Source organism: Dipodomys merriami, unplaced genomic scaffold (assembly GCF_024711535.1).
Source record: "Dipodomys merriami isolate MVZ:Mamm:240054 unplaced genomic scaffold, mDipMer1.0.p SCAF_114, whole genome shotgun sequence".
Classification (NCBI taxonomy): domain Eukaryota; kingdom Metazoa; phylum Chordata; class Mammalia; order Rodentia; family Heteromyidae; genus Dipodomys; species Dipodomys merriami.
Genome location: NW_027202427.1, coordinates 3,244,562 through 3,271,031, shown reverse-complemented (window position 1 = coordinate 3,271,031; position 26,470 = coordinate 3,244,562). Strand labels below are relative to the sequence as shown.

Here is a 26,470-nt window from a genome sequence, read left to right as displayed (position 1 = left end):
CACACCAACGTGACGATCTGAGAGGCCGCTCGGAGTTTCAGGTCCATGAAGCTGAAGTACTTGGCCAAGAAAGGCTTCTTGTCAAAGGCCAGCACTCGGACATAGGCCTTGACTGCCTTCCCGATCTCCACCTGTGTCATGGGGGCAGAGACTCAGAGGTGGCCTTTGAATGGACAGTTCCTCCTCCTGTGGTGCCCACGGCTTTCTCAGACAGCATTAACAACCTCCAACCCAGGGACCCAGGAACTGGGGATGAGTCATCTTTGGACTCAGCTTATCAACAATGAAAACTGTACACAAAGTGGCTCAGGGATGCTGAGACCATAAACTCTACTTCCTGCTCTCCACAGGGTAACAATCTAATTAGGGAGACAAGATACTGCTTAGAGCATCGGGCATACAAAAGAAACTCAATGTTCACTGATTGAACAGCTTACATCTGGTTGTACATAATGCACACAGTAAGAACTTTAGGGAATGAAGGACAAAAAAATGCTTTGTGAAGGAAAAAATAGAAATCTAGTTAGCAAATCAGCCAGGGAAAGAGGATTGTCTGAGGACTATCAGAAGCTAAGTAGAGACTATCAGTAATAACTTTTAAGAAAGTCAAGCTGGATGTTGGTGGCTCACGCCCGTAATCCTAGTTCTCAGGAGGCTGAGGATCTGAGGATTGTGGTTCAAAGCCAGCCCAGGCAGGAAAGTCTGTGAGAGTCTTATCTCCAATTAACCATCAGAAAACCAGAAGTGGCGCTGTGGCTCAATTGGTAGAGTGCTCGCCTTGAGCTGAAGAGCTGAGGGACAGCGCCCAGGCCCAGAGTTCAGGCCCCACAACCGACCAAAAAAAAAAAAAAAGAAAGAAAGAGAAAGAAACAATCAAAATTGCTTTAACACCCCCCTTTTATTACACACACTTTTACGCACTCAGGAAAACAGGAACCTCAACACAACCTCCGTTTCTTCAGACCTGGGAGTCTAAAGATGTCTATTTACAAGAAAGAAAAACCCAGGTCTAGTCTCCATTTTCCAAAAAGCAGCTGGTTCTGGGGAGTTTCTCCCCTACCACTGAAATCCCAGAGGACCCAGAGCCTATGCTCCCAGGAGGAAAGCCCCAGGCAGCAAGCATCTGCCTGGCTGGAAGCAACCCATGTGCCCTGGAGGATGGGGGCTTCCAAGTCAGGGCTAGTTGAGTAAGCTTCAAGCAGAATTTACTGCTGAGCTCTGCTGATGTCAACCTTGACGACCACGACGAAATGTAACACAGGACCTTAACCCACACCATCTGCATGGAACATTGGAGTACAAGGCAGCACCACAAACTCCTGGTAACTCTGGAGGGTCAGGGGCACAGAAACCAGGAGGAGAGGTGGACACAAGAAAAATGCCTCTGTCGCCACATTGTTTTTTCCTGTTTTCTGCAAATCAGCAGAGAGGGGTCCATATCACTGACCTTGTCCACCACACGGACATACAGCTCCTGGATGTCTGAGACGTAAACAACAGCCTTTGCTGGAGCAGGGAAGGCCAGGCACAAGTCGTGGATCATGATGGTAGACGAGCCCGGGAGCAGAGGGTGCACCTGTGTGGTGGAGACAGGCAGTGTCACTCAGCCGAGGGGCCCCGGCTCTGCTCACGGAGCCATGAGCAGCCCCAGGAAGGAGTGGACAAGAAGAGTGGCCAAGCAGTGGCCTGTTCTCCCCTCATTCTGAGTCCTGCTTGCCATGCGATGATCTGGGAATGCAATGTTGGTACTAGAGTGGACTCAGAGATCATCTCAACAGTATGCACTGCTCCAAGCACGTGCATGTGTGGCCCTAGCAACCTGGAGGCAGAGTGAGGATTCAAACCCAGGATGCCATGTCCTCTCCTGGCCACCTGTGACTGCAGGCCTGGGAACAGAACAGCACTCCATGTGGTCTCAAGTGAGCTGCAAATCAGGGGCTGATAAGAGACAGCGCTTTCATGCCAGGCGCTGGTGGCTCATGCCTGTAATCCTAGCTACTCAGGAGGCTGAGATCTGAGGATCGAGGTTCAAAGCTAGACCGAGCAGGAAAGTCCGTGAGACTCTTTTTTTTTTTTTTTTTTTGGGTCCGGTCGTGGGGCCTGAACTCTGGGCCTGGGCACTGTCCCTCAGCTCTTCAGCTCAAGGCTAGTGCTCTACCACTTGAGCCACAGCGCCACTTCTGGCTTTTTTCTTTTTGCTTATGTGGTGCTGAGGAATCGAACCCAGGGCCTTGAGCATGCAAGGCAAGCGCTCTGCCACTGAGCCACCTTCCCAGCCCCGTGAGACTCTTATCTCCAATAAACCACTCAAAAACCGGAAGTGGCCCTGTTACTCAAGCGGTAGAGTGCTCGCCTTGAGCTGAAGAGCTGAGGGATAGTGCCCAAGCCCAGAGTTCAAGCCCCATGACCAACAAAAAAAAAGAGAGAGAGAGAGAGACAGTGCTTTCGAAAGGCAGTTCTCACTTAGAAGGCCCAGTATCAGATAACCTAGATCAAACCAGAGAGGTCATGCAAGTGTGTACTCCTGGGGTCCGACTCACCTCCATCATCCCAGCTTTGCTTGAAGTAGTGGCCTGCTAAGATATTCTGAGTGAATGAACAAACCCAAGCCAGGGGTTGCTAGTCTTCCAGCTGCTAAAGATCCTGTTTAAAATCCTTTTTTCCCTCTCCATGTAGCAACAAAGCTCTGTTTTCCAACGACTCTCCTCCCTAACAACAGGCACCTCACTAACTACAGATGCCGGCACTCACGTACCCAGTGCCTGTTGATCAAACCAACTTTTTTTTGTTACCACTTGTCCTATCACTAGGGTGTGCGGCATCTGGGACAGGTTGAATTTGAAAACTGGGCCACTCTGCCAATTGCCAATATGACCCAGGTGGAGGATACACCCCCCCAGATGAGGCGGGCCTGCACATCTCATACAAAGGCCCACAGCAGATCAGCCAGCCAGCCAGCACTAACTATGGGTTGAGGAGTGGGTTCCAGGAGCCACCAGGTATCTGGTTTTCCTGAGAATGATGACTACACTGCCTGCAAAGCTGCAGGGAGAGCCAGAGCTTTCTCTGAGGATCCACCGCAAGGCTTGGGTCTGCTCATACAGAAGCAGCTTCTGTCAGGAGCCGGCCTGGCCTTCATAACCTGGGTACGTTGTATAGATACTGCCTTCAGACCCGCATGTTTTCAAACCCTTTTTGGTTTTTTTTTGAGGGGTCTCTTCTTCAAAAGGATCATTCTTCACATTTTAAACGCAGACAGAATGGAGGCTGGGGGGTGGAGGGGTCAATTCCTCTTCTTGTTTTCCCAGAGGACGGAGGTCCCAGACCTGCTCTGGGTGGCAGAAGCGGGGGGCGCAGCCAGGCTGCCCTCTGGAGAGGGCCTGCCCTGCTCGTCAGCTTGCTTCACCCATAGCATTCCTTTCTCGGAGAGCTAGGAGGCCGCTTTGGAGACCTGGCTGCTGGCTGAGCGGCGGCACACAGCCACACCCAGCAGACCACGTGGGCTCATACTGCCTCGCTTCTCCAGGTGCCTTCTCGAGCAGCATTCAGAGAACGCTTATGAGAGACAGGAAGGGGGGTGACCATGCCTAAAGACATTCTCATTTCGAAGTGTTGAAAGTGCCACTTGAGAATGTCAGCAAATACTGCGCCCAGGGGAACGTCCTGTCAATTTGGAGACAATGAATGCATTACTGCTCATTAAGAAACCGTGACGTCTAGAGCTCGCCAGGCCCCGGGGTTCTGTTTGCTTCCTCTCAGCTCCCCCTCCCTGGACCCTGATCACACTTCAGAATTGTCCCCTGACAGGTGTTAGGTAGACATGTCACCTGTAGACTGCTATTTCTGGACACGGTGGAGCCGCCGGCTTGTTTCCTCCAGTGGGCAGGTCAGTATCACGTCCCACACAGGACGGTGAGAACCTGTGCCCCTAACTGCTCAGCCCAAGGGAGATGGCACCCGCTCACACCAAAGTCAGGTCTTGGCCCGGGTACTGGGCGCTCTCTGTATGTCCCAACCGGCCCTGTGGGCTCCCTCAGGACCAGGCTGGAGATGTGCCCCACTGTCTGCACACTGGTCTCACGGGAAAACAGACCATCCCCGACTGCCAGCTCCTGCCTGCCTCAACCCTAAGATACCCACAGATGAACGATGGCCACAGGAAGGAGGAAGCACCACCGAGGCTCGCCAGAGCACAGCCGACCTGTCCTGCAGCCCCGTCACCTCTGGACCTCACAGCCCCACTCAGCGCCGGGCACATGACAAGCATGCCCAGCACACAGTAGGCCCCTTTCCTTTGCTGGTAATGAAACAAGCTCTGCTCAAGGGATTTATTTTGAAATGAGAGGAAGTGTTGAGAAAAAATAAACAGTAAGTTTAAATCAAGTAAACATGCCCTTGTACATGCCAGTGGAAAATGAAATACAGGCCTCTTGTGGAGGGATCTGGGGGCTGTGTAAGCAGAACTAATCACAGGCCTGCATAGCCCGGGGTGCATTGTGTGGGCACAAAACCTCCGCCAGAGCCCCGCTGTGTGCACTGAGCTGTGTGTGCAGGGAGCGCCGCACCCCAGGAGCCATTCTCGCGTCCCAAATGTGTATCAATAGGGAAGAATGAAGCATTTTCTCGGAGCTGTGAGGAGAATGGCTGTGGGCTTTCTTGTCTCTGTGATTAAGGGAAATGAGAATGCTGCTAATTAGCAGCTGGAAAATGCCAAAAAAAATGTGTAAATGTGTCCTTCAGAAGCATCTCTGTGAAGGAAGCTGTGAGCACCCATCACAGCCATCAGCTCTCCGTGAAGCTACTGGAGAGGCAAACACTGTGAGTACTGCAGTCCAAGGGCACGGAGCTAGTGAGACTCTTACTTGACAAATAAGTTAGGCACAGTGGCATATGGCTGGATAGATAGGAGGACCAGAGAATCCAGGCAAACACATGAGACTTATCAAAAACTAAAGCACAAAAGAGCTGGAGCATGGCTCAAGCACTACAGTGCCTGCCTAGCAAGCTCAAGGCCTCAAGTTCAAACTCCAATACATGGGGGGTTGGGGAAAGCAAAAAAACACATGTGGTCAGCAGGGCGCTGGTGGCTCACGCCTGTAATCCCAGCTACTCAGGAGGCTGAGATCCAAGGATCATGGTTCAAAGCCAACCCAGGCAGAAAAGTCTGTGAGACTCTTATCTCCATTTAACCAGCAAAACCGCAGAAGTGGAGCTGTACTAGCCTTGAGTGAAAAGGCTAAGGGACAGCATTCAGGCTCTCAGTTCCTAGTACTGGCACAAGAAAAGAAAACTATGAGGTGAAAATTCTTCTTGCAGGTTATGAGACGGAGAAAAACCAGGATCTGATTTCCCTTCGGAGTAGCAATAGTCTTTGGCACAGCCCAAGAGGTAGGAAGACTGGGCTAGACCATTGTTTTTTTCTTTTTATAAAGGGAATAAAAATACTTGGGGGCTAGGCATGGTAGCACACACCTATAGTCCCAGCTGTCAGGCAGGAGTACCACTTGAGCCCGGGAGTTCAAGACCAGCCTGGACAATACAGGAAGCCGTTGGATCTTAAAATAAAAAAGGCAGAGGAGCTTTTCCCAGGGTTGCAGGCTGCTGGCCTGCTATCTCGACACACACTGGCTCGTGAGGGAAAGTTCCCCTGCTTGGCTGCACAGGCTCAGCAGGCTTTCTTAACTCTGTGCACTATGCATCGTGCAACAGGAAGAAGCGTCCTCTCCACCAGACAGCAGAAGACAAGGTGAAATAGGTCGGGCTATTGAGTAGATTTCTGCTTTCCCCTGAGAAGCCGGCTCCTTCCTCACGCAGCACACTGTGCACAGCCCATGTCAGCGAGGCCCCTGTGCTGGCATGGTAATGTGAGGTCTACAGTTCAGCCCTCAGGAGACATGGGTGGAAGTCATAAAGCACACACAACTGTTAAAACCTCTGCATGTGGTTCTAGGCATGCACAGTGAATGAAGCCACGCTTCAGCAGGCGAACTGAAAAGAAGGACATTGGTAACACCTGAAATATGATCCACACCCCCTTCTCTGCCTGGAGGTGGCAGCTCCACCCCACACTAGTGTACCCTAGGTCGGGTCTCAAGGCCCAGCTCCATTAGGGCAGTGCCTAGGAGTGAGGGAGAAGGTCGAGGCCTGGTGACCTGCAGCTGAGGCACAGCCCCAGGCCGGTGTAGCGCAAACTCGGAGCCTATTCCACCACATAGACCCACGCAGGAAGGAGGGGCTCCCTCGGGTGTGGTGCCTGGGAGAATACTAGGACCCGATTAGTCTCAAGACTGGAGACCCAGGAATATGGGGTTGCTGATCCCAGACACCAAGTGCAACAGAGGCTCCTAAGAGCAGGAGCCAGAGAGAAGCGTCAGGTGTGCCCTCCTCCCACAGCACCAGCACCCCCCCGAGGAGGAGAAGCAGGCCCAAATACAGACACTGTCAGAACACAGGAAATGCCAACTCCTCATCTATACACAATGCAGCAGTTCACACCCAGTGAAGAAAAGGACAGAGCCAAGGGAAATGGGCTCACCTGGAGGCTGCAACTTGTCTGAGAGAAATGGGCAAGTTGACAGATGGCAGGAGCCACTTAGGTGTCAGAACAAACCCCCACCATCTTCCTGGGTGAGAACTGTCTCTTCTAGGAACTCTGACTGAGATCAATGATTTAGGGGCAGAATCTGTGCACTGAAGACAACAGAGCAATCAGCCCCCAGTAGTGGAGATTAACAGTGGAGGGTCTGGGAAGGGCAAGGTGAAACCAGACACCAGACCTGTAGAAGCCACTGTGATCAGAGACCTCACAGGGGGGGTGGTGGTGGTGGTGGTGGTGGTGGTGGTGGTGGTGGTGGTGGTGGTGGTGGTGGTGGTGGTGGTGGTGGTGGTGGTGGTGTGTGTGTGTGTGTGTGTATGTGTGTGTGTGTGTATAGTGGGGCAGAGGGAGGGATAGAGGGAAGAGAAGAGAGGACAAAAAAAAGGTATTCTTACCTAAATTGAATATAGTAAGACAAGTGAAAGGAAAAATTCACTGGTTGGGGGACAGGAGCTGAAGAGTAAATTCAAACTGGCAGCTGGAAGGAATTATGTGATTTGAGGAGTGAGGACAGTGAGGAGAGCCACAGAGGCATCTGGGCACCATCAAGTGCACCAGCCATGCATAGTGGGAGAAGTAGGAGACAGAAGGAGAGAAAACGTATCTGGAGCAATAATGGCTTGCAACTACCCACATATATTACAAGACAGTAGTCTGTTACCCCCAGGACACTCCATGAAATGCAAGTACCACATTCACAGACTTACAAACAGAAAAGCCATAGTTTACTGTGGCGTGGTAAAGGCCAGCAGAGGGACACTGACAGAAGCAGACCACCAGCCTGTGGACCAGTGAACTTGCCACAGAGAAACGGGGAAGGAGGATGGAAGGGTGGAATTCTCCAGAACTCAAATCTTACTCACCTTCCTTAGAAAGTTCCTTCAAAGGATCCTGGATTTGGATCAAGTCCTGAAAGCTACATCATGGTTAAATAAATAATACTTAAAGCCCCAAAGGAGGAAATAAACCTAGAAACCAGCAAGAGAAAATGGCGCATCCCTGATAAGGGAACCGATTAGATTAGTGGCTAACTTCTCACCAGAAGCAAAGGTCATCAGAGGAAATAACATCACATGTTCAAAGTGTTCCAACAAACAAACAAACAAACGAACAAACAAGAACAGAAGAATCCCTCACCCAACGGGTTACACAGAAGGTAAAGTAAGATAAAAACTGGAAGAATGTGCTGCTGACAGATCTGTCTTAAGAAAAATGCCAGAGGAAGCTCTCCAAACAGCCCGTGACAAAATGTAAGCCCACGCAAAGGACACCTATAGAGGTAATTACGTAATTATAAAAAACTGCGGAGAGACATGTTTTTGTTTTTTCCCTCTGGTTTTAAAAACAGAATGTGATCCAGGCACTAGTGGCTCTCACCTATAATCCTAGCTACTCAGGAGGCTGAGATCTGAGTTTGACAGCAGCCTGGGCAGGAAAGTCTGAAACTCTTATCTCTAATTAAGCACCAAAAAAGCTGGCAATGATGCTGTGGCTCAAGTGGTAGAGTGCTGGCCTTGAGTAGAAATGCTCAGCAAAAGTACCCACAGGACCAGCATAAAATAACAAAATAAAACAAAAACCTGGCAAGTTTATACTGTATGTTGGGACCTGGAAGCTTCGGAGATGTACCATAGCTTCCAGAACAGCATGAAGGAGATACGTGAGAGCAAGTAATCACGGGTTTGGAGGTAACTCCAGCCCGTAGCGCACAGTAGGGCCACAAATATGAAGAGGCCATCAGTGACCTCATGCATAGCTCAAGTGGTAAAGCACCTGCCTAGCAAACACAACACCCTGAGTTCAAACCCCAGTATCATCAAAACATAATTCATAGTTTGCAAATATTCAGAAACTAAACCACATGCTACTAATGAAACTTAAACTTAGAAAAATCTGAGGTGAATGAAAAGGCAGATGTGCACAGCAACATTTACAGGACAAGCTAAAGCAGACTCTAAAGGGAAATGAGGGGCGCTGGGAAGGCGGCTCAGTGGTAGAGCACTTGCCTTGCATGCATGAGGCCCTGGGTTCGTTTCCTCAGCACCACATAAGCAAAAAGAAAAAAGCCAGAAGTGGCGCTGTGGCTCAAGTGGTAGAGTGCTAGCCTTGAGCTGAAGAGCTGAGGGACAGCGCCCAGGCCAGAGTTCAGACCCCACGACCGGACCCCCCCCCCCCCAAAATAAATGAAACAATAATGAAAATTAACAGAGACAAGAAAATACAAATGAAACCCAAAGTTCATTCTTTGTACAGTAGCCAAAGTGACAAACTTTTAGTTAATGTGACCCAGTGAAGAAAAGAATTGATGCAATGACTAGAACCAGCAAGGACAGTGGAAATTTCTAACAGACAAACAGGACTACTGGGAAAAACTGGGATAACCGGCTGGGAAGGTGGCTCAGTGGTAGAGCGCTTGCCTTGCATGCATGAGGCCCTGGGTTCAATTACTCAGCACCACATAAGCAGAAAAAGCTGAAAGTGGCGCTGTGGCTCAACTGATAGAGCGCTAGCTTTGAGCTGAAGAGCTGAGGGACAGCACCCAGGCCCAGAGTTTAAGGCCCACGACCGACAAAAAAACAAAACAAAACTGGACAACCAAACACCAGTCATTAGAGGTCGGACACGGGCTGCTCCCCAGAGGCTTGTGTGTTGTGGCACTAGCTTGTGGTTCCTACCTGCATGCAAGTGGTAACAGGGTGTTGGAGGAAGTAGGCCTGGGCTGAGGGGATCTGCTCCCCCCCCCCCCCGAGCTTCCCCGCCATGAGGTGAGCAGCCTCCTACATCATGCTCTCCAGCCACGCTATCCTGCCACACCACAGGCCCAAACCCCTGGCCAAGCGACCACAGACTGAACTTCTGAAACCATGAGCCAGCATTCATGGGCTGAATTTCTGAAACATATAAATTTTTCCTTCTTTTATTTATCTTAGGCACTTATGTCACAGCAACAGAGAGCTGACACAGCAACACATCAGACAGAATGGATAAAATAAACAAAGTCTTAGCTACCAAAAATTAATGAATAAATAAAATAAATCATCTGAATACAACATAACACCTTGAAGAAACTGAATTGGCAATTTAAAAAACTCCTCATGAAGAAAAGCTCACATCTATGTCTTCTCTGGTTAACATGCTACCAAACAAAAATAATTACTATCAATTCTACATAAATTCTTCCCAAAGTAGAAGAAGAAACACTTCCAATTTATTCTATGAGTTCAGTATTACCTTGTCTATTGAAGGCAGACAATATCACAGGAAAATGACAGACCAATCTTTTACAAATAGAATGTGAAAATACTGGAATGGGGGTGGGGCTGGGAATGTGGCTTAGTGGTAGAGTGCTTGCCTTGCTTAGCATGCATGAAGGCTTGGGTTCGATTCCCCAATACCACTAAACAGTAAAAGTTGGAAGTGGCACTGTGGCTTAAGTGATAGAGTGCCAGCCTTGAGCAAAAGAAGCTCAGGGACAGAGCCCAGACCCTGAGTTTTGCCCCAGGACTGGCAAAAAAAAAAAAAAAAATCCTGGAACAAAAAACTCAGAACTAAATTCATCTACATATAAAAGATACATGCATCATGACCAATTAGGATTTATCTGAAAAATGTAAGATTGGTTTAGTTTCTGAAATTCCATTAAAGTAATGCACTGCACCAACAAAAAACAAAGCCCACCTGGATCAAGAACTCAAGAGTTGTGGGGGGGTGGGAGGAGAGAATGGATCCAAGACCTCTTCATGACAAAATTCTGTGAAACACCATCACAAACAATAATGACCCAAATCAGTGCTAGAGGCTTGGTTCAAGTAGTAGAGCACTAATCCAGAAACTGTGAGGCCCTGAGATCAAACCCCATGTGCTACAAAAACAAAACAAAACAACAACAAAAGAAACCCTTATATACAAATGTTCATAGCGGCCATTACTCAGAGTATTCAAAGGCAGAAAATTCACAGATACCCATTGGCAAATCCATACAAAGGACTAATTAGCCATAAAAAAGGAATAAACAAGCTGGGAGCTGATGGCTCACACCTGTAATCCTAGCTACTCTGGAGGCTAAAATCTGAGGATTATGGTTCAAAGCCAGCCTAAGTGGGAAAGCCTGTGAGACTCTTATCTCCAGTTAAGCACCAAAAAGCCAGAAGTGGAACTATGGCTCGGTAGTACAGCACTAGACTTGAGCACAAAAGCCCAGGGACAGAGTCCAGGTGTGAGTTCAAGCCCCAGGACTGGCACAAAATAAGGAATGAATTTTTGGTACATGTTACAACATGGATAAACATTGAAAACATTATTCTAAGTGAAAACAAGCCAGTCACAAAACACCGCACCTTGTGTGATTCCATTTACATGAAATGCCTTGTTGATGCTGTTTTGATTCCCTGACCATAACGTGACTACCCTCTCAACAAAGGGGAAGTCAAACCACCTAAAACCAACAACAGCCCAGCTGGGACTTACTAACTCTGCTTGTATGGTGTTGCTCTGTACTTATGACTTCCAGGATTCATTTCATACATTCTATACTGAATCCTTTTAAAGAAGATAACCAAGATGCAAATATGCTGACAGTTAGGGTATTGTCTTTGCCTTTTTTAATATAAAAAAAAAATTTTTTTTTTGGGGTCCGGTCGTGGGGCCTGAACTCTGGGCCTGGGCGCTGTCCCTCAGCTCTTCAGCTCAAGGCTAGCACTCTACCACTTGAGCCACAGCACCACTTCCGGCTTTTTTCTTTCTGCTTATGTGGTGCTGGCTGAGGAATCGAACCCAGGGCCTCAGGCATGCAAGGCAAGTGCTCTACCACTGAGCCACCTTCCCAGCCCCATTATCAAAAAAATTAAACTTTACAATAACCCAAATTCTTCACAAGAAGAGAATGGCACACCAACAACAGTGGCAGCTGTGGTGGCACACACCTGTGATCCCTGCTCCTCAGATGGAGGTAGGAAGATTCAAGACCACTGGGGGCAGAACTAACAACAAACTAAACACAAAATAAATAAAAAGAACAATTGCATAACTAACATTAGAAAAAGGTTAGAATGCCTAAGTACAAATGACTGCATAAAATAATATGCAGCCTACATTGCAATATGCAAAAAGAAATCTCAGGACATGATTTAAAAAAAAAACCAAGATGCTAAATTTTTCCATTGGCATTACCAAGTCTTTTTCAGCAAGAGTAGGAAAGAGCCAAGAAACATGGAACTAGGTTTGATAGCTCACACCTGTAATCCTAGCTGCTCAGGACACAGAGATCTGAGGATTGTAGTTTGAAGCCAGCCTGGGCAAGAAAGTCCTTGAGATTCTTATCTCTAATTAATCAACAAAAAGTCAGAAGTGGAGGTGTGATCCAAGTGGTAGAGTGCCAGCCTTGAATGAAAAAGCTAAGCAAGAGTGCAAGGCTCTGAGTTTAAGCCCCAGGATCAGCACAAAAAAGAGAACTATGAAAAGCAGGTATTATTATATTATCTATATCTATCTCATCTCTCTATATAGATATGGACATACGGACACACACACACACACACACACACACACTCACACACACACACACACACACACACACACGAGTTTCTTTATGGTTGCTGTAGTGCTGCTTATGAAATACAATTTTAATCTTAATTAAAAGATTGGTTGAAAGGAAACCATTAGGTAACCAACAGTGTGGGTGATAGGATATGGAGCAGGGACCAGAGGTGGCACTGCAACACTCAAGTTTCAGAGTGAGACAACCTAGCCGGTTTGATTAAGGGTGAGCTTCTGAAAGAAGCAGCCTGCAGGCCCACAGACAGCCTGGGAGAAGAACGGGAGCCAACTCGGAGGCAGGGGCAGCTCACCGTGGCAATGCCTTGGGACTCCTGGTAGGCCACCCTGGCGACATCTGCCGTGCTTGTGTTGAGGAAGAAGTAGCCAGAGCCTTCAGTGATGCGAAGTTCTGCCTGCAGGGAGAGGTGTGGGAGAGGGTCAGGCCAGGTGCTGGAGGGAAAGGGGAGCTGGCTGGGTCTCTTACAGGCAGGGCAGGCTGTACCTGGACTCCAGGGTGGTTGTAGATGGTCACCTCTTCTGGATTCACCCTCACATCCTCCACCAGGATGAGTTCTATGGAGGCCGACACAGGCATGGGAGGCTCGTGCTGAAGGGGTGAGGCCCAAACCATCACATCCAGGAGAACAGGACACCTGGCCACCTCTCTGGTGGAGGGACAGATGCCCCAGGGCCTGGACTCACTCCAGGCCGCTCATTATGTCTAGGCCACAAATCCCCATGAACCCAGGTGCTCCTGGGCCCCATGGAAGGGCAGCATGCCCTGTAAGTACCCCTTGGTGAGCCTACGTCCCGCCAGAGCAGGAGGCGGTCAATGGTCCTGCTTAGTCACTCCAGCTGCTTACACGCACACCTGACCTTCAGGGCTCACAGCAGATGGCCAAGTGTTGTGCATGAAGCACACGCCACCATGCAGGAGGACACGGACAAACAGCAAAGCCTCTGACCAGCCTGGGCATGGGTGAGGGCCCCACAGAAGGGTCTTCTGACTCATGGAAGATAAGGAGAGCCGCCACTACCTTGGGTAGCAGACAACACACTATATGTCACATGTCACTCGAGAGAAGAGTACTGGATATGACCCAAGTGCCACTCACCTATATATACAATGACACAGTGCATCAGCGATGGACTGTGTACATGAACGGGGTCTCTAGAACACCATCACCCAGTGATACTGCAGGTGTCTTGGCTAGGGGGTGCACACTATCATGTGCATAGACCTACATACGCCACACATGTCTCTGCTGAGTGCCACAGGACTACACCCAAGCGCCTGTTCCGTGCCAGGGATCTCAGGGCAGAGGGCCTCTCAAGAAAGCCAGCTCGAGGAAGGAAGCCCAGAGAAATGTCCATACCAGGGGAAGCCCACAGGGCAGAGATCACTAGTGCACCAAGAGAAAGTGTGCAGGCCTGCAGAGGGCCCACAGCATGCATGTCCACGGGGAGGCCCACCAGGCCGCTCACAAGCCCACAGGAAGGGACAGAGCCATCAAGGACAGGGACAGGCGAACCTTTCAGAGGTAATTCCCCCAGCGCTGCTCCCATGGGTGCAGACTCTGAGTAAAACCTTTCCAAGACACCATGAAGCTCCCCGTGCTGGCACCTAGGGTGCTCTGAATCCTGGCACCACCTTTCCTTCCCAACCAGTACATGCTGCCTCCACCTTATTCAAATGCATGTTTACAGGCGCTTGCCCACAGCCCACCCACTGGTGGCCCCTGGGAGGTACCGGTTGTTTCACTCGGGCAGCACGGAGGTGAGCCTGCTGGTAGCCAGAAGCTGTGGCGGAGATGGTGGTGGTTCCCGAAGCCTGGTGAACTAAAATGGCCTGCAAGCCTGAGTTGAGGAAGGGGAGACAAGTGCGTGTTAGCTCCAGGGCTGCTCTGAGGCCTATCTGCAGTTTTAATTCTGAAACCAGGAAACGGAGCCAAAGAAACTGCCTGTCTGTCCTAAGCAGACTTTATGGTCTTAAGTGACTACCAAAGGATTTCCCAAGTAAACTGGAGGAGACAGGCTCCATGCTGGGCTGTGGGAGGGCTTGTGAACACTACAGCAAATAGCCAAGAGGCCCAAGTCTTAGAGCTGGAGAGGTGTCCTAGGGCGTGAGCCTCTGGTTCCTCCTCACAACGAGCCTATGGGGGACTGAGAGAGCGCAGTGAGATCACACCGAGCCCTAGATAACAGAGATACCCAACAGGCACGAGCCTGCCACAGGACACTGGTCTTAACTGATCACAAGCAGCCTCACCGTGTAACTTCTTCTGGCCATTCCCATCCTCACGAGCCACCAGCTGCAGGGGCTGCTTGGGCTCTATGCTGGCCAGTGAGGGCTGGGTGGACTCCCACTGGATGCTTAGAGAGCTGAAGTTGTCGAATCGGCGTCCCTGCTGGTCATAGGCACCCAGGTCCAGCAGGGGGTTCCGGTGGCTGGAGACTGGAACCTGCAAGAAGGAAACATCAGATGCCAGAGCCAAACTCAGGACCAGACCTGGCCACTGCTGACTGCATGGCTGTCCTTGAGCCAGATGGCTCCCTTGTGGGCTCAGGGTCTTGATGAAGGAGTGAGGATGAGTCACAAACCAGTGTTTACTACTGCCACAGTGCTACCCCAGCCCCCGTCTACACCAGCCTCTGCTACTCAACAAGGGACTAGGCCCTCAATCATTAGAAGGCCTCTGGCAATGGGTAGAGGTGATTTTTGATGTCACAACTGGCTTTGTAGGTACCAGCTGCACTGGTACCTACAAAGAGGAGGAAGAAATGCTGCCGGGTACCTCAGTGCATGGCACAGCCCTGCACAAGGAGGACCTGCTGGGCACCACAGGGCGTGGACAGCCCTGAACAAGGAGGACCTGCTGGGCACCACAGGGCGTGGACAGCCCTACACAAGGAGGACCTGCTGGGCACCACAGAACTTGGGATGGCCCCACTTGAAGATGGTCTGGCTTCTGATGTCACTAAGGTTAGAAACCCCTACTCCAAGTTGCTCACCCCAGCTGGGCTACTTCCCTTCTGCCTGCCCTTGCTGTCCTTGAGACACCTCTGCCTCCATGACAACTGCTGTGTTTTAACATGAAGGTAAGATGCTAACGCACTACTCAACACATCCTGGAGCCACCAGGGTTTGCAAAGGTCCTGCCAGAGTCCCGGAGGTAGGAGTAGGCCTCCCCATGCTACGGAATGCAAGCAGAGGCCTGGCGAAGAAAATAACTCAGTAAAGGAGAATGAGGAAGTCTTGGAACAAAGATAACTGACAAGACGCAGAGTCACCAAGCCAACCTGGGATGAAGGTGCCCTATTTTAGAGAAGAACTTACACATAAAGGCCATTCTGATGACACAGCCGCTGAGGTCCCCACCCCCACCTCGAGGACCCCACCCCCACCACCACGCCTGGCTCTGCTGACATAGACAACACCTGCCCTCCTGACAGCAGGTCAGCACCACTACTTGAGCAACCAAATGTTTTGCCACTAGGCATGACACAACTCTGAGAGCTTCAAGTGGGCATAGGCACTGAGAACCATATTCTAGACATCCCATCCTCTTCCAGAAACAACTGTAGGTGGAAAATAAAGGCCTTTCCAGGAAGGAAAAGGCATCGTTGTGCCCAGTACACCCAGAAGCAGACTGAACCCTTCCAGTAAGGTCATCAACACTACCCCCCATTTCAAGAGGCTGGGTGAGGCTGAGGGGTGTTGAACGAGTTGCTCGTCACACAGGCTGGGGTGTAACTCTGGGTCTGATCTTGCTTCTCCTTGGTGCCTGAGCTGGCTAGTCGGTCCCCGAGCACACAACTGGTACTCGAGCACAGTGAGAACACGGGATGCCCCGAGGACGAGGTCAGGCTGGGCTCAGGCTCCATCTGTCATTCCGAGACGTCAACTCTATTCTTGTGTCTCACCTTGCCATAATTTACTCTGCAAATGTGTCTTGGGTGACCCCCGGGTTTGGGAGCTATAAAATGAAATTGATACTGCACTCAGGATGCACCATGGAGATCTATCTTCTTCAAGGTCCCCTAATGAGACCATAAATTGCAGAGGCCATGCCCGAATGGCTGCCTCACGGCGCAGGACCCCAAGGACTGATGGATCACAGCCACTCCACATCTAAGGTCCATTATTTCCTCCTGACATCAATGACACATGCAAGCTAGTTTGGAGAGCCCAGCTCCACAGGCAGACCATCCCCTTTCAGTCCAGACACAGCACTGAGCTAAATCCAAGGCACAACCAGGCCCAGAGGAGACCTTTGCTTCAGAGCCAATGTCCAAGAGGAGGGAGAAACAAGAAGGAAGAAGGGAGCCAGGCACCGCTGGCTCATATCTATAATCCTAGCTACTCAGGAGGCTGAGATCTGAGGATCCCAGTTCGAAGCCAGCCCAGGCAGGAAAGGCTGTGAGACTCTTCTAATAAACTTCTCAGAAAAAGCCAGAAATGGTACTGTGGCTCAAGTGGTAGAGAGCTAGCCTTGAGCAAAAGAAGATCAGGGATAGCTCCCAGGCCTTGGATTCAAGCCCAAGGACTGGAAATAAAATAAAAAGGAAGAAGGAAGAAGAAAGAAAAGGAGAAGGAGAAGGAGGAGGAAGAGGAGGAGAAAGAAGAAAGAAAAAAGAAGAAAAGGAAAGAAGATGCTATGGCAAAGTCAGGCAGAGGCTTTGCCCGGACACACTGATTCGAGGCTTGATTGTGACGCTTGTCCCTGCCACGCTCTAAATGCCAGGGCTGAGTCAGGTGAATGCTGGCTTCCTGCAGCTGCAGGAGCTGAGCCTGGGGTCCCCTCCTCTACTGAAAGGGAACGAAAGTGGATCGTCTGCCAAATCTGTGTAGGGGTGAGGGGAGCCAGTGTTCTGAGGCTGGACACTAAAAATCCTTACTTTTAACCGAGCCTTGCAGGACAGCCTTGGGGCAAGTGGCGGGGAGAGATGCTGATCCACGGAGTTTCAGCCTCAGAGTTGAGTGATTGGGAAAAGTGGAGAGAAGGCTCTCTTTTTCTCTCTCTCTCATTCTCTGTCTCTGTCTGTCTCTCTCTCTGTCAGCTTTCCACTCTGCTCCTCCTGCAGTACCTCCTCAGGCTGCAGTCAGTCCACATTTCACCTCTGCTCCAGCGGCCATCCTCTCTGTGGACCTCCCTTCTCCTGTGGCTCACTCTAAAGTTTCCGGTGATGGGGCTGCCTGGCCTGAGAAGCTGCCATGCTGGGAGAAGGGCAAGTGCTAGGGCTGCTGGAGGTGAGTCCCCACCCTAAGCAGCACACAATCCATACCAGGGATCTGAGTGTCCTGGGAAGTGAGCGTGGATGAGTCCCAGCTCTCAGGGGGCCCAGCCTGCAGGTCACGCCACATGTCCTCAGTTTCAGACAGGCTTCAGAGACTTCCCTCCCTCCCTCCCAACTTTCTTGGAGCCTCAGCTATCACCGCTCCTCTGCAGCTCCCACTCCTGCTCCAATCACACAGGAATGTCCACACACCATGCTCTGAACACCGCCAGGGTCTAACAACACCCAGCAGAGGGAGACAGCGAGTCTGGGATCTGAGAGGATGATGTTCACGTGGTGCTGCCACTGGAGCTGGGAGGCTGGTAGGACCTGCAGCTACACAGCATGGGGACTGTGAAGCCTAAGAGGACAGGATGGCCTACCTATGCTCCAAGAAGATCCAAACCCAACTTCCGGGTGTGCCTTCTAACAAACGTACGTTGCCGTCATCCCACTACAAAGTGGGAACCAGGCAAGCCAGGCACCACCCGCAGCAGCCACACTGAAGTCATCCCACCACTCCTGCCCTGAAGCTCCTCGAGCTAGGCTCACAAGAACCCCTCATCCTTGGCAGGGTTGGCTGCAGAGCCCAGGCAGTGAGCATGGAGCTACCACCTACCAGCACTCAAGACCGTGCATGGGGGTGGCCTCCTGCCTAACCAGTAACACTGTCACCTGGCTCTCGAGAGCGGCCACACTCACCACCTGCTTGTTCTGCTGCAGCAGGGGACAGGAAAGGTCCAGCTGGGGGCTGCCGTAGACAGGCGTGAGGGTGAACCTGGACGGTGGGGTGCAGACAGACTTCACCACAGCGGGCTCCACCACAGGGAAGGGGTTGGTGAGGCTGGGCTGGTTCCCCACCGAGAGGGCGATGACCTGGCAGGGAAGAAACAGACACCCAAAGTCTCTCATCCTCTGAGCTAAGACTGTTTCTCCTTCTATAGGATAGGCACAATGACCCCTGAACCTCAGGGGGCTGAGAAAGGCCAGGGACTAAGGGGTGGGAGAGCACTTTGCCAGCATTTAAGAGTCTCAGGTGAGGGGCTGGGAAGGTGGCTCAGTGGTAGAGTGCTTGCCTTGCATGCATGAGGCCCTAGGTTCGATTCCTCAGCACCACATAAGCAGAAAAAGCTGGAAGTGGGGCTGATGCTCAAGTGGTAGAGCACTAGCCTTGAGCTGAAGAGCTGAGGGACAGCGCCCAGGCCCAGAGTTCAGGCCCCACGACTGACCAAAAAAAAAAAAAAAAAAGAGTCTCAGGTGGGAGCGACAGCTGCACTCTGCACAAGTCCCCAGGCAGGAAAATAGCAGATTGCAGGATGCTTTCCTAGGACCCAGCCACATTATCGATCCCATAAGATCCTAGATGTTTAAATGGGGAGTCCACATTGATCTGATGTCACTCCCCAGAGCGGGGTGCGTGGGGGACATGCACACTGAAGAGTAGGGGACCTGACTCTGGGAGGTGGATCAGGATGAGGGCTGGGCACCTTGTTACATGGTCATGCCGATGTTCCTCAGCAGCCCGATGGCCTGGATGGGTATAGTTTCATTCCTGTTTACACCTGACCCTGGAAACACCTGGTTTTGTGACACCTGATCTGGAGCTTCACCCCTCAGAGAGGCTGTCACACACACAGAGAAATAGCCAACCCTGGGGTTGGAGGTATGGCTCAGGTAGTAAGAGCACCAGCCAATGAGTGACAGTGTCAGATACCAAGTTCAAATCTCGATCTCAGATGAAAAGAGAAAGGGGGAGGTCACCAACAGGCAGACTCTGTGGTGGTTGGGATGTACTGAGGGACCCTACCACCCGCACTGAACCCTTCCAGTGTGCGCCCAGGCACCTTGCTTCACTGAGTATTAGTCTGCCCATCTCTAAAGTGGGCCCTGCAGAAAGGGGTCTCTCAAGGTTCTGCTGGGAACTAAATGGATTTTCCATGCCCCTTGGACTTGGGGGGCCTGCGGGGGGCTCCCACTGACCTGTTCACCCAAGGCCCGACAGGTCACCAGGATCCAGTGCTGCTGGTAACTCCGGGAGGCAGGGGGCCCCAAAAGCGCCAGGCTGATGCTGCCTGTGTCCTCAGAGGTGATGTTACGAAAGTACTTGGAAGGCTCCAAGACCCAGGGTTGGGGGCCTCCTTCAAACAGCATCTCCTTGGAGGAGCCCAGGGTTACCACGGAAACAGACAAGGGATCCACAGCCTGAAGAAAGGGGAGGAGAGAGCACTCCTCAGCATCAGGACTGGAAGACTCACCTGGCTCTGGGGGAAGGCTCTATATTCGCTTTGAAACTGCATGCCTGTGCACCCACAGAGTTGTTAGGGAGATCCCATGGAATCAGGGTTCTTTGGAAAAAAAGAAGCCCTCACTGGGGTAGGGTATGTATAGAAATTAATTTGTTTTTATAACACTCATGGAAAAGCCCTGAAAATACCAATAGCTCTCAAAACAAGGAACTCTTTGAGATGCAGCTTCTTAACAGAATAAGTGAGAGAAAAGCCAGTGCATATATGAGGAGATGCTCCCTACACCATATTTACCACAACTACAAGCTGGCAACAGCCTCAGGTTCAGATGGAGGCTAGGGAGGTGAGAGCCAGGCACCTTGTGCAGGTCCCTAACGCACTTCTGACACGGATGGACTAGACTCTAACTACACTGTTGCTTTAAAAGGCAGTAGCTCCAGGGAAGGGAGGGAGGAAGGGAGGTAGGGGGAAAACAGTGGAGGGGTAACAATGCTCAATAGGAAGTGTACTCATTACCTTACTCATGTAACTGTAACCCTCTGTATAGTATCTTTACAATAAAAAATTTAAAAATAAAGGCAGTGGCTCAATGGCAGAGCACGTGCCTAGCAAGCATGAACCCTGAGTTCAAATCCCATACTGCAAAAAAAAAACAACAACAAATTAAACAGCCCAACATGGTGGCACTCAACTGTAACGCTAGCTACTTGAGAGACTGAAGCAGGTGAACTGAACCAAAGCAATTCTGAGGACAGCCTGGGAAACTTAGCAAGGTCTACTACCGCTTGAGCCATGCCTCCCTTTGTAAGATCCTATCTTAATAATAAAAAAAATAGGGTTGAGGTTGTAGCTCAGTGGGCAGACTGCTTGGGCATGAGCCACTGGGCTCAATTCTCAGAACACACAAGAGGAAATAAAGAAAGAAAAAAATCCTGACAGGAAAGACACCAGATGACTAAGAGAAGCACAGGATCAGGGTGCCTGCTGGCCTAGCTTGGCGGTCTGCTTCCCCCTCTTTTGGTGCCAGGTTTGAACTTCTGTTCCTTACTTTTAGCTCTGCTGCGATCCCTTCAGTTCCTACTGGGTCTGTACAGGCTTCCAGAACAAGCCTTCGGGACTATTTTGTACATAGTACCTGGAGCTCCCTGCACACTGGCAGTGTTCCCTGGCAGAGTGAATTGGCAATAAGTCCAAGATATCCTGAAAGTCTCCAACAAATGAAGGAAAGTTTGTTTTGCTGCCATGTAGATCATGAGAGCACTTAGAAACAGGGAGCTGCTTGCCCCACCCCAAGGAGCATAGAGCAGGGAATGACGGGGCTGGCTGGGGAGCAAAGGACAGGAGGCTGGCTCACCTTGAGAGGCAGGTAAGCAGCGATGGTGATCCTGGCACTTAGGTGGACGTGGCCATGTGTGTAGCTCACCAGGAGTGTGGTGGATCCCTGGGTCTCGGCCCTCACCCTCACACCGCTGCAATGCTCCGACCCTGGCGGCAGCCTTCCTGTAAGAAAAGGAGAGTCAGCCAGGCGCAGGTGGTTCATGCCTGTAATCCTAGTTACTCAGGAGGCTGAGATCTGAGGATTGCAGTTCAGAGCCAGCCTGAGCAGAAAAGTCTGTGAAATTCTTATCTCCAATAAACCACCAGAAAACTGGAAGTGGTGCTGTAGCTCAAGTGGTAGAGCTCTATCCTTGAGCTGAAGAGCTGAGGGACAGCGCTCAGGCCCAGACAAAGAGAGAAAGAGAGAAAGAGAAAAAGAGAAAGAGAGAGAGAGAGAGAGAGAGAGAGAGAGAGAGAGAGAGAGAGAGAGAGAGAGAGAGAGAGAAGGAGAGTCACTTGGTCACCATGAACAAGACTTGAGCAGGGAAAGGATGACAGGTTCAGAGCCCTCCTTCATCCTAGCCGTGATATATCAGCAGATTTTAAGTGGTGCTTTTTTTTTAAAAAAAAAGAAAGAAAATAAAAGGTAGGACCTAGTGGTATAGCTCAGTAGTGAAACAACTGCCAGAAGTACAAAGAGTACTGCAAACAGAAAAAAATATAAGTATGCGTGACATACCAAAATGTACAATTCACAGTGCCTATTCCCACATCTTCAGTATACCATTATCCAGATCCAGCCAGTACCCTCGGCATCCCTCCCCGTCCCTCCCTGACTTCTCCCAGGTCAGCTTCTCATGCTTGTTCTATGCTGTGTACAAAACCAAGCCCAAGCTCTTCCGTGTGTAGCTTCCTGCGCTCAGCGCTGGCTGAGATCCCTGGTGTCTGCATGTTGTAGGTCCTTGATCCACATTTCCATAGACCAAGAACAGAACTCAGCTGAGAACACCTGGGTTGTTTCTGGCTGGGGCCCTGCTGCACAGCACTGCCGGAACAGTGCAGGCGGCCCAGCCTGCGAGGGCAGCCCTCAGCACCTCTGTTGGCTGTGTCTCTAGGATGGAGACCCCTAGGCAAGTTCAATGTGCTTGTGCAGCTTTGATCCTGATCACTGAATAACTCCTAAAACACTGCATCAGCCCGTACTGCTACCAGAAGCTGTTCCTTTCCTGCCATTGCCCATCAATTTTAATTAACTTTTAAAAAAAACTTCTAAATTTGAATTCTGGTAAAATATACATAAATTTCACACTTTAACTTTTTTTTTTTTTTTTTTTTTGCAGCACTGACATTTAAACTAAAGTCCTCACCCTTGCAGCTTGTTTGCTTGGTGGGTACTATACCACCTGAACTACAGCTTCAGCTTGGATGTTTGTTAGTTATTTTGGAGACAAAGACCTGAAGACTTTTCTAGCCATACTGGCTCTGATCTGTGATCTTCTGGGTCTCAGTCTGAGTATCAAGGACTATAGAAGTGAGCCACTGGCTTCTTGCTCTTTTTTTCTCTTCTTTTTTGGTAGGACAACTTTGCAGAGCTTTATTCAGTAAGTAAGTAGGCAAGCAAGCAGACAAAAAGCAGACAGACAAGCAGAAAGGAAGGGGCACACTCTAACAGAGTGTGGGGACTCTGGAGGAGAAACAGGGAGACATTGCTCCCTTCTCTTAACAACTTATATGTGCATAGTTAAGCAACATTAGGTATGTGTGCTGGGTTGTGCAACCACTGCCAAGTCAATTATCACAAAAGTCAACTATCTTTTAAAGAAAAAAAAACAACCTATATCTACCCCCTTTAAACAACAACTTGATGATTCTCTCCTCCTCCAGCCCTGGCACCCTTCATTCCACTTCTGTCTCCAGGAACTTGACTTCTCTGAACTTAGGGGAAGAGAGATCATTGTCTGCCCCACTGCTCCCTGGGCCAAGCAGGCTCAGGGTGGACCTCACAGACACTGCCTGCTGCCCCAGCCCTTGAGTCATGGTTTCCAGGGGCATTTGTCCACCCTGACTTTGCATGTTTCTATGACATCTTTTATACAACCTGGACCAAACACACAAGTCAATACAAGATGCCGCAAATGTATGCCAGGGAGACTGAAGGAGCTTTTTGATAGGATTCTAAGCTCACAGGACTTCTGTCTTGGCTGTCCAGGTGTGGCCCTCAGGTGGGTGAGGGCCACCACACCCTTACCCATAGAGAAACCAAGGCTCAGAGATGGGGCCGACGAGCCCCACATCACAGAGCTAGTGGCTGATGATTGGCTTGGCCCCAAACTGCCAGCTTGGGAGGCACCTGCGCAACCCCCTCCGGGGTGCACACGGAGGCGGTGCACGGAGATCCTGGGTCCTGAATGCAAGTCGGCCTTCCAAGTCCTGCTTTTTCCATTCTAAGTGGTTATGTGAGACCCATGCTGTGGGCTTCCTAAGCTGGTGACCTGAAGTGTTGGTTTGCTCAAGGGTTTCTGAAGCATGCTGGCTACCTTCCTCTGTACAGTAATGACGTGCAGCAGAGTGTAATTACTACTGCAGCATGCAAAACCATGTAGCTACAAACAGTAGCCCATGCCACAAACACATCACATGGCCTGCCTGCCGGGACCACACCATCCTCTGTCCCAGCCCCTCCACTGGCTCCCCAGGGCCTAAGCACTAGGTCCACGTGCTGACAGCAGACAGGTCCTGCCTTTCCAGGCTGCCAAATTCACCAGCTGCAGAGCAGGACCTGCTCACCGGGGCTCTGGCACAGCCCCCTCACCAAGTGAATGGTGTCCCTGTTACTACTGACACCTGCCCGAATCTTGTGTCCATTCAATAGCTCATTAGTCCCCTGATTTTCTTCACCTGAAAATCAGAGCAGACTCCTGGCACTAACCAAGGTCCATGCCGCTATGAGCCACATCTCAAAGGTACCAAAGCTTTAGCACAATGCTGGACACAGCCAGACCTGCACTCCACCCTGGCCTGTGTCAGGTGTGCTCTGAGGTAGCTTCCATGTCTTCATCTGACACACAGCCCCAAAGCAGCTCTTGCCCCTGTGGTGGCACAGTTTAAACCAGGTCAGGTCAGGCACACAAGGTGCTGGCACCATGCCTGCAGGGAGGGCTAGCACTCCATCAACTACCACTGCCAGGGTCACAACCAATACCACTGCCAACACTCTGTAGGGTAAGCTGAGGAGAAAAGACACATGTGCTCAGGCGGGGGGGGGGGGGGGGGTGCATGCCTCAGGTGTTAAATAAGAACTAGACAGAACATCTGTACACGATGCACCGTGAGAAACTGCACTGGCGTGCAGCGCTACTCAGATCACTCATTGTGGACATCTGCAAACTGAGGCAGAGAGGGGCAAATGATGCACCAAATGTCACACCACCTGCAAGGTTCACACTACATGGGAGCCGATGGTGGACAGGGCACAAATGCCATTCGTCATGCTGCAGCCCCATGCCCATTCTAGGGACCTGGCACACACAGAAAGGCCATCTGGCCCCAAACCCAGGGCCTGGCACCCGTTCAGCAGAGCTGGCTTACCTGGCAGTGGCTGGAACACGCCCTGGTTCTCCACTTCCACTGCCAAGTCAAAGTGGGAGCAGTCACTCAGGGCGACTACCTCGCTGGCCTGGCCAGGCATGAGCCCGCTGATCCTCAGGGGTAGCTCCAAGGTCTGCCCCAGCCTCGCCTCCACCTGGCACGGTGCAAACTCCATGCTGCTGGGCTCGATCACATACACCTGCAGGACAGGGTGACCCATCAGCCCTTCCATGCAGGGATTGCCCTGTAGCTCAGGTTTGGGCAGGACACTGAGCACATCTTAGAGAAAGGACAGAGCTGGGTCTGGGAGATTCAGAAACAGAGTGGCCAGACAGGACTCCCTGAGAGGTCACCAGAAGCTCAGATCTGAGAATCATGTCAGAGGCAGCCAGGGTGAGGGGTAAGAAGAACATTTGGATGAAGGGATGATCCTAGGCAAATGGCAGCTCTGTTGGTAAGGCTACAAAGGACAGTGTGGCTGTAGTGAGGGAGGGGATTGAAGGAGGGGGTAGGGCTTCCTGCAGAGCCTGAGTCCTGGGAAGGAAGCCTGGATTTGTGTGGCAGAGCTGACTCTGGTCTCTGGATCAAATAAAGCTGTGGGGTAACCAGCCGGGAGGCTTCCGGGTCAACACACCAACAGGAGGTGGCAGCTTGGCAGGGAACAGTAGGGTCAGAATCTCCGGGTTCCCACGGACACATTCTGACATGATCACTGACTGTGTGCTGGGCAAGTGGCTGGGGAGGGTGAGTGAGGCGGTGGCGGCTGCTTCCCAGGGAAGGCCTCGCTGGCTGCACCACGGGCTGCGTGCTCAGGACAGCACTCGCTCTCATCACCTGCTCTCCGCCCAGTCAAACCAACCACCAACCTCACCCTCCAGATGCACAGCCCAGCATGAGGAGAAACTGTGACAAGCCGAGCACAGCTGGGCGTCTAGGTGGGAGCCAGTGGTCAGGCCTCAACACCAGGTCTGAGACACATGCTGCTTCTGAGGACAGTCCTCAGCTTTGGCTATGCAATGAATAGGGTGAGGGGAGAGACTTGCCCGCTAGTGTCTGTCTGGGAGCTCCCTCTTCTGAGCTCCCTCTTCCCACTCAGGCCTCAATGGACCAGCCAGGCTGAGATTCACACCTTTGGTGTGGGGACCTTTCTAAATGGATCTGTGATTTTCTCTGGTCCTCTGTGCCCACATCTCCCTGCAGAGACCCTGGCCCTGCTGGTCCCACTGCTGTCTCTATCTGTGCAGGGCATTCTGACCAAACTCCCCTGCTCCTGGAGTTCCTGAACCATTCAAATGCCAAACTAGACTGCCCAACTCAGGCACAGGATGGAGGGCTGGAAGGCAATTCTGATGAGGACTGAGGACTGGTAAGAAGGGTTCTGGGACCCCAACCCCAGCCCCCCCACGCTGTCCTGGCCCTGAAGATCTCACCTTCATCTCACCAAAATGCAGAGGATTCTGCACGTCGTGTGCTTGGATCACTCCAAGCCCCGTGTCGCTGCCGGTGCGCATCACACCCTTGACGGTGACCGTGGCAACCATGTGGCTTGAGGAGGACCAGCTGAAGTTTCCACTGCCCCCGTGAGCCTAGGCAGAGAAACAATCACATCAACCAGCCACCTGCTTTGCCCTGCATGCAAGGGGCCGGGGACATGCGTGCTGCAGTCATGCATACTCTCACGCACCCTCCCACTCACACAGTGACATGCTCTGTATCACACACACAGACAACAGCTGACACGCAACCCCATGCATTCACACTCACTAGCCAACTCAGACTAGCACATATAGCCACCAATATTTCCTCACATCACACATTCATTCACTCCCATGCGCTCATCTGCACTTTATCACGAGCCTGTGCACGCGTATGCTACCCGCACATGTACGTGGTCAGTGACCTCCCTGCAGAC

General features: G+C 51.1%; 1 protein-coding gene across 2 annotated transcripts in view; it reads right to left on the bottom strand.

Moving 5' to 3' along the window:
- LOC138822740 (nuclear pore membrane glycoprotein 210-like) overlaps nucleotides 1–26,470 on the bottom strand; it is a 75,841-nt gene that overhangs the window by 22,718 nt on the left and 26,653 nt on the right. For both annotated transcript variants that reach the window (XM_070015660.1, XM_070015661.1), the window contains 11 exons: nucleotides 25,989–26,144; nucleotides 24,559–24,757; nucleotides 21,008–21,153; nucleotides 19,388–19,609; nucleotides 18,110–18,283; nucleotides 14,400–14,592; nucleotides 13,881–13,987; nucleotides 12,633–12,737; nucleotides 12,442–12,543; nucleotides 1,448–1,576; nucleotides 4–131 (listed from right to left, as the gene is read on the bottom strand). In XM_070015660.1, coding sequence (XP_069871761.1) covers nucleotides 4–131; nucleotides 1,448–1,576; nucleotides 12,442–12,543; nucleotides 12,633–12,737; nucleotides 13,881–13,987; nucleotides 14,400–14,592; nucleotides 18,110–18,283; nucleotides 19,388–19,609; nucleotides 21,008–21,153; nucleotides 24,559–24,757; nucleotides 25,989–26,144 — 1,661 coding nt within the window. The remainder of the gene's footprint in view (nucleotides 1–3; nucleotides 132–1,447; nucleotides 1,577–12,441; nucleotides 12,544–12,632; nucleotides 12,738–13,880; nucleotides 13,988–14,399; nucleotides 14,593–18,109; nucleotides 18,284–19,387; nucleotides 19,610–21,007; nucleotides 21,154–24,558; nucleotides 24,758–25,988; nucleotides 26,145–26,470) is intronic.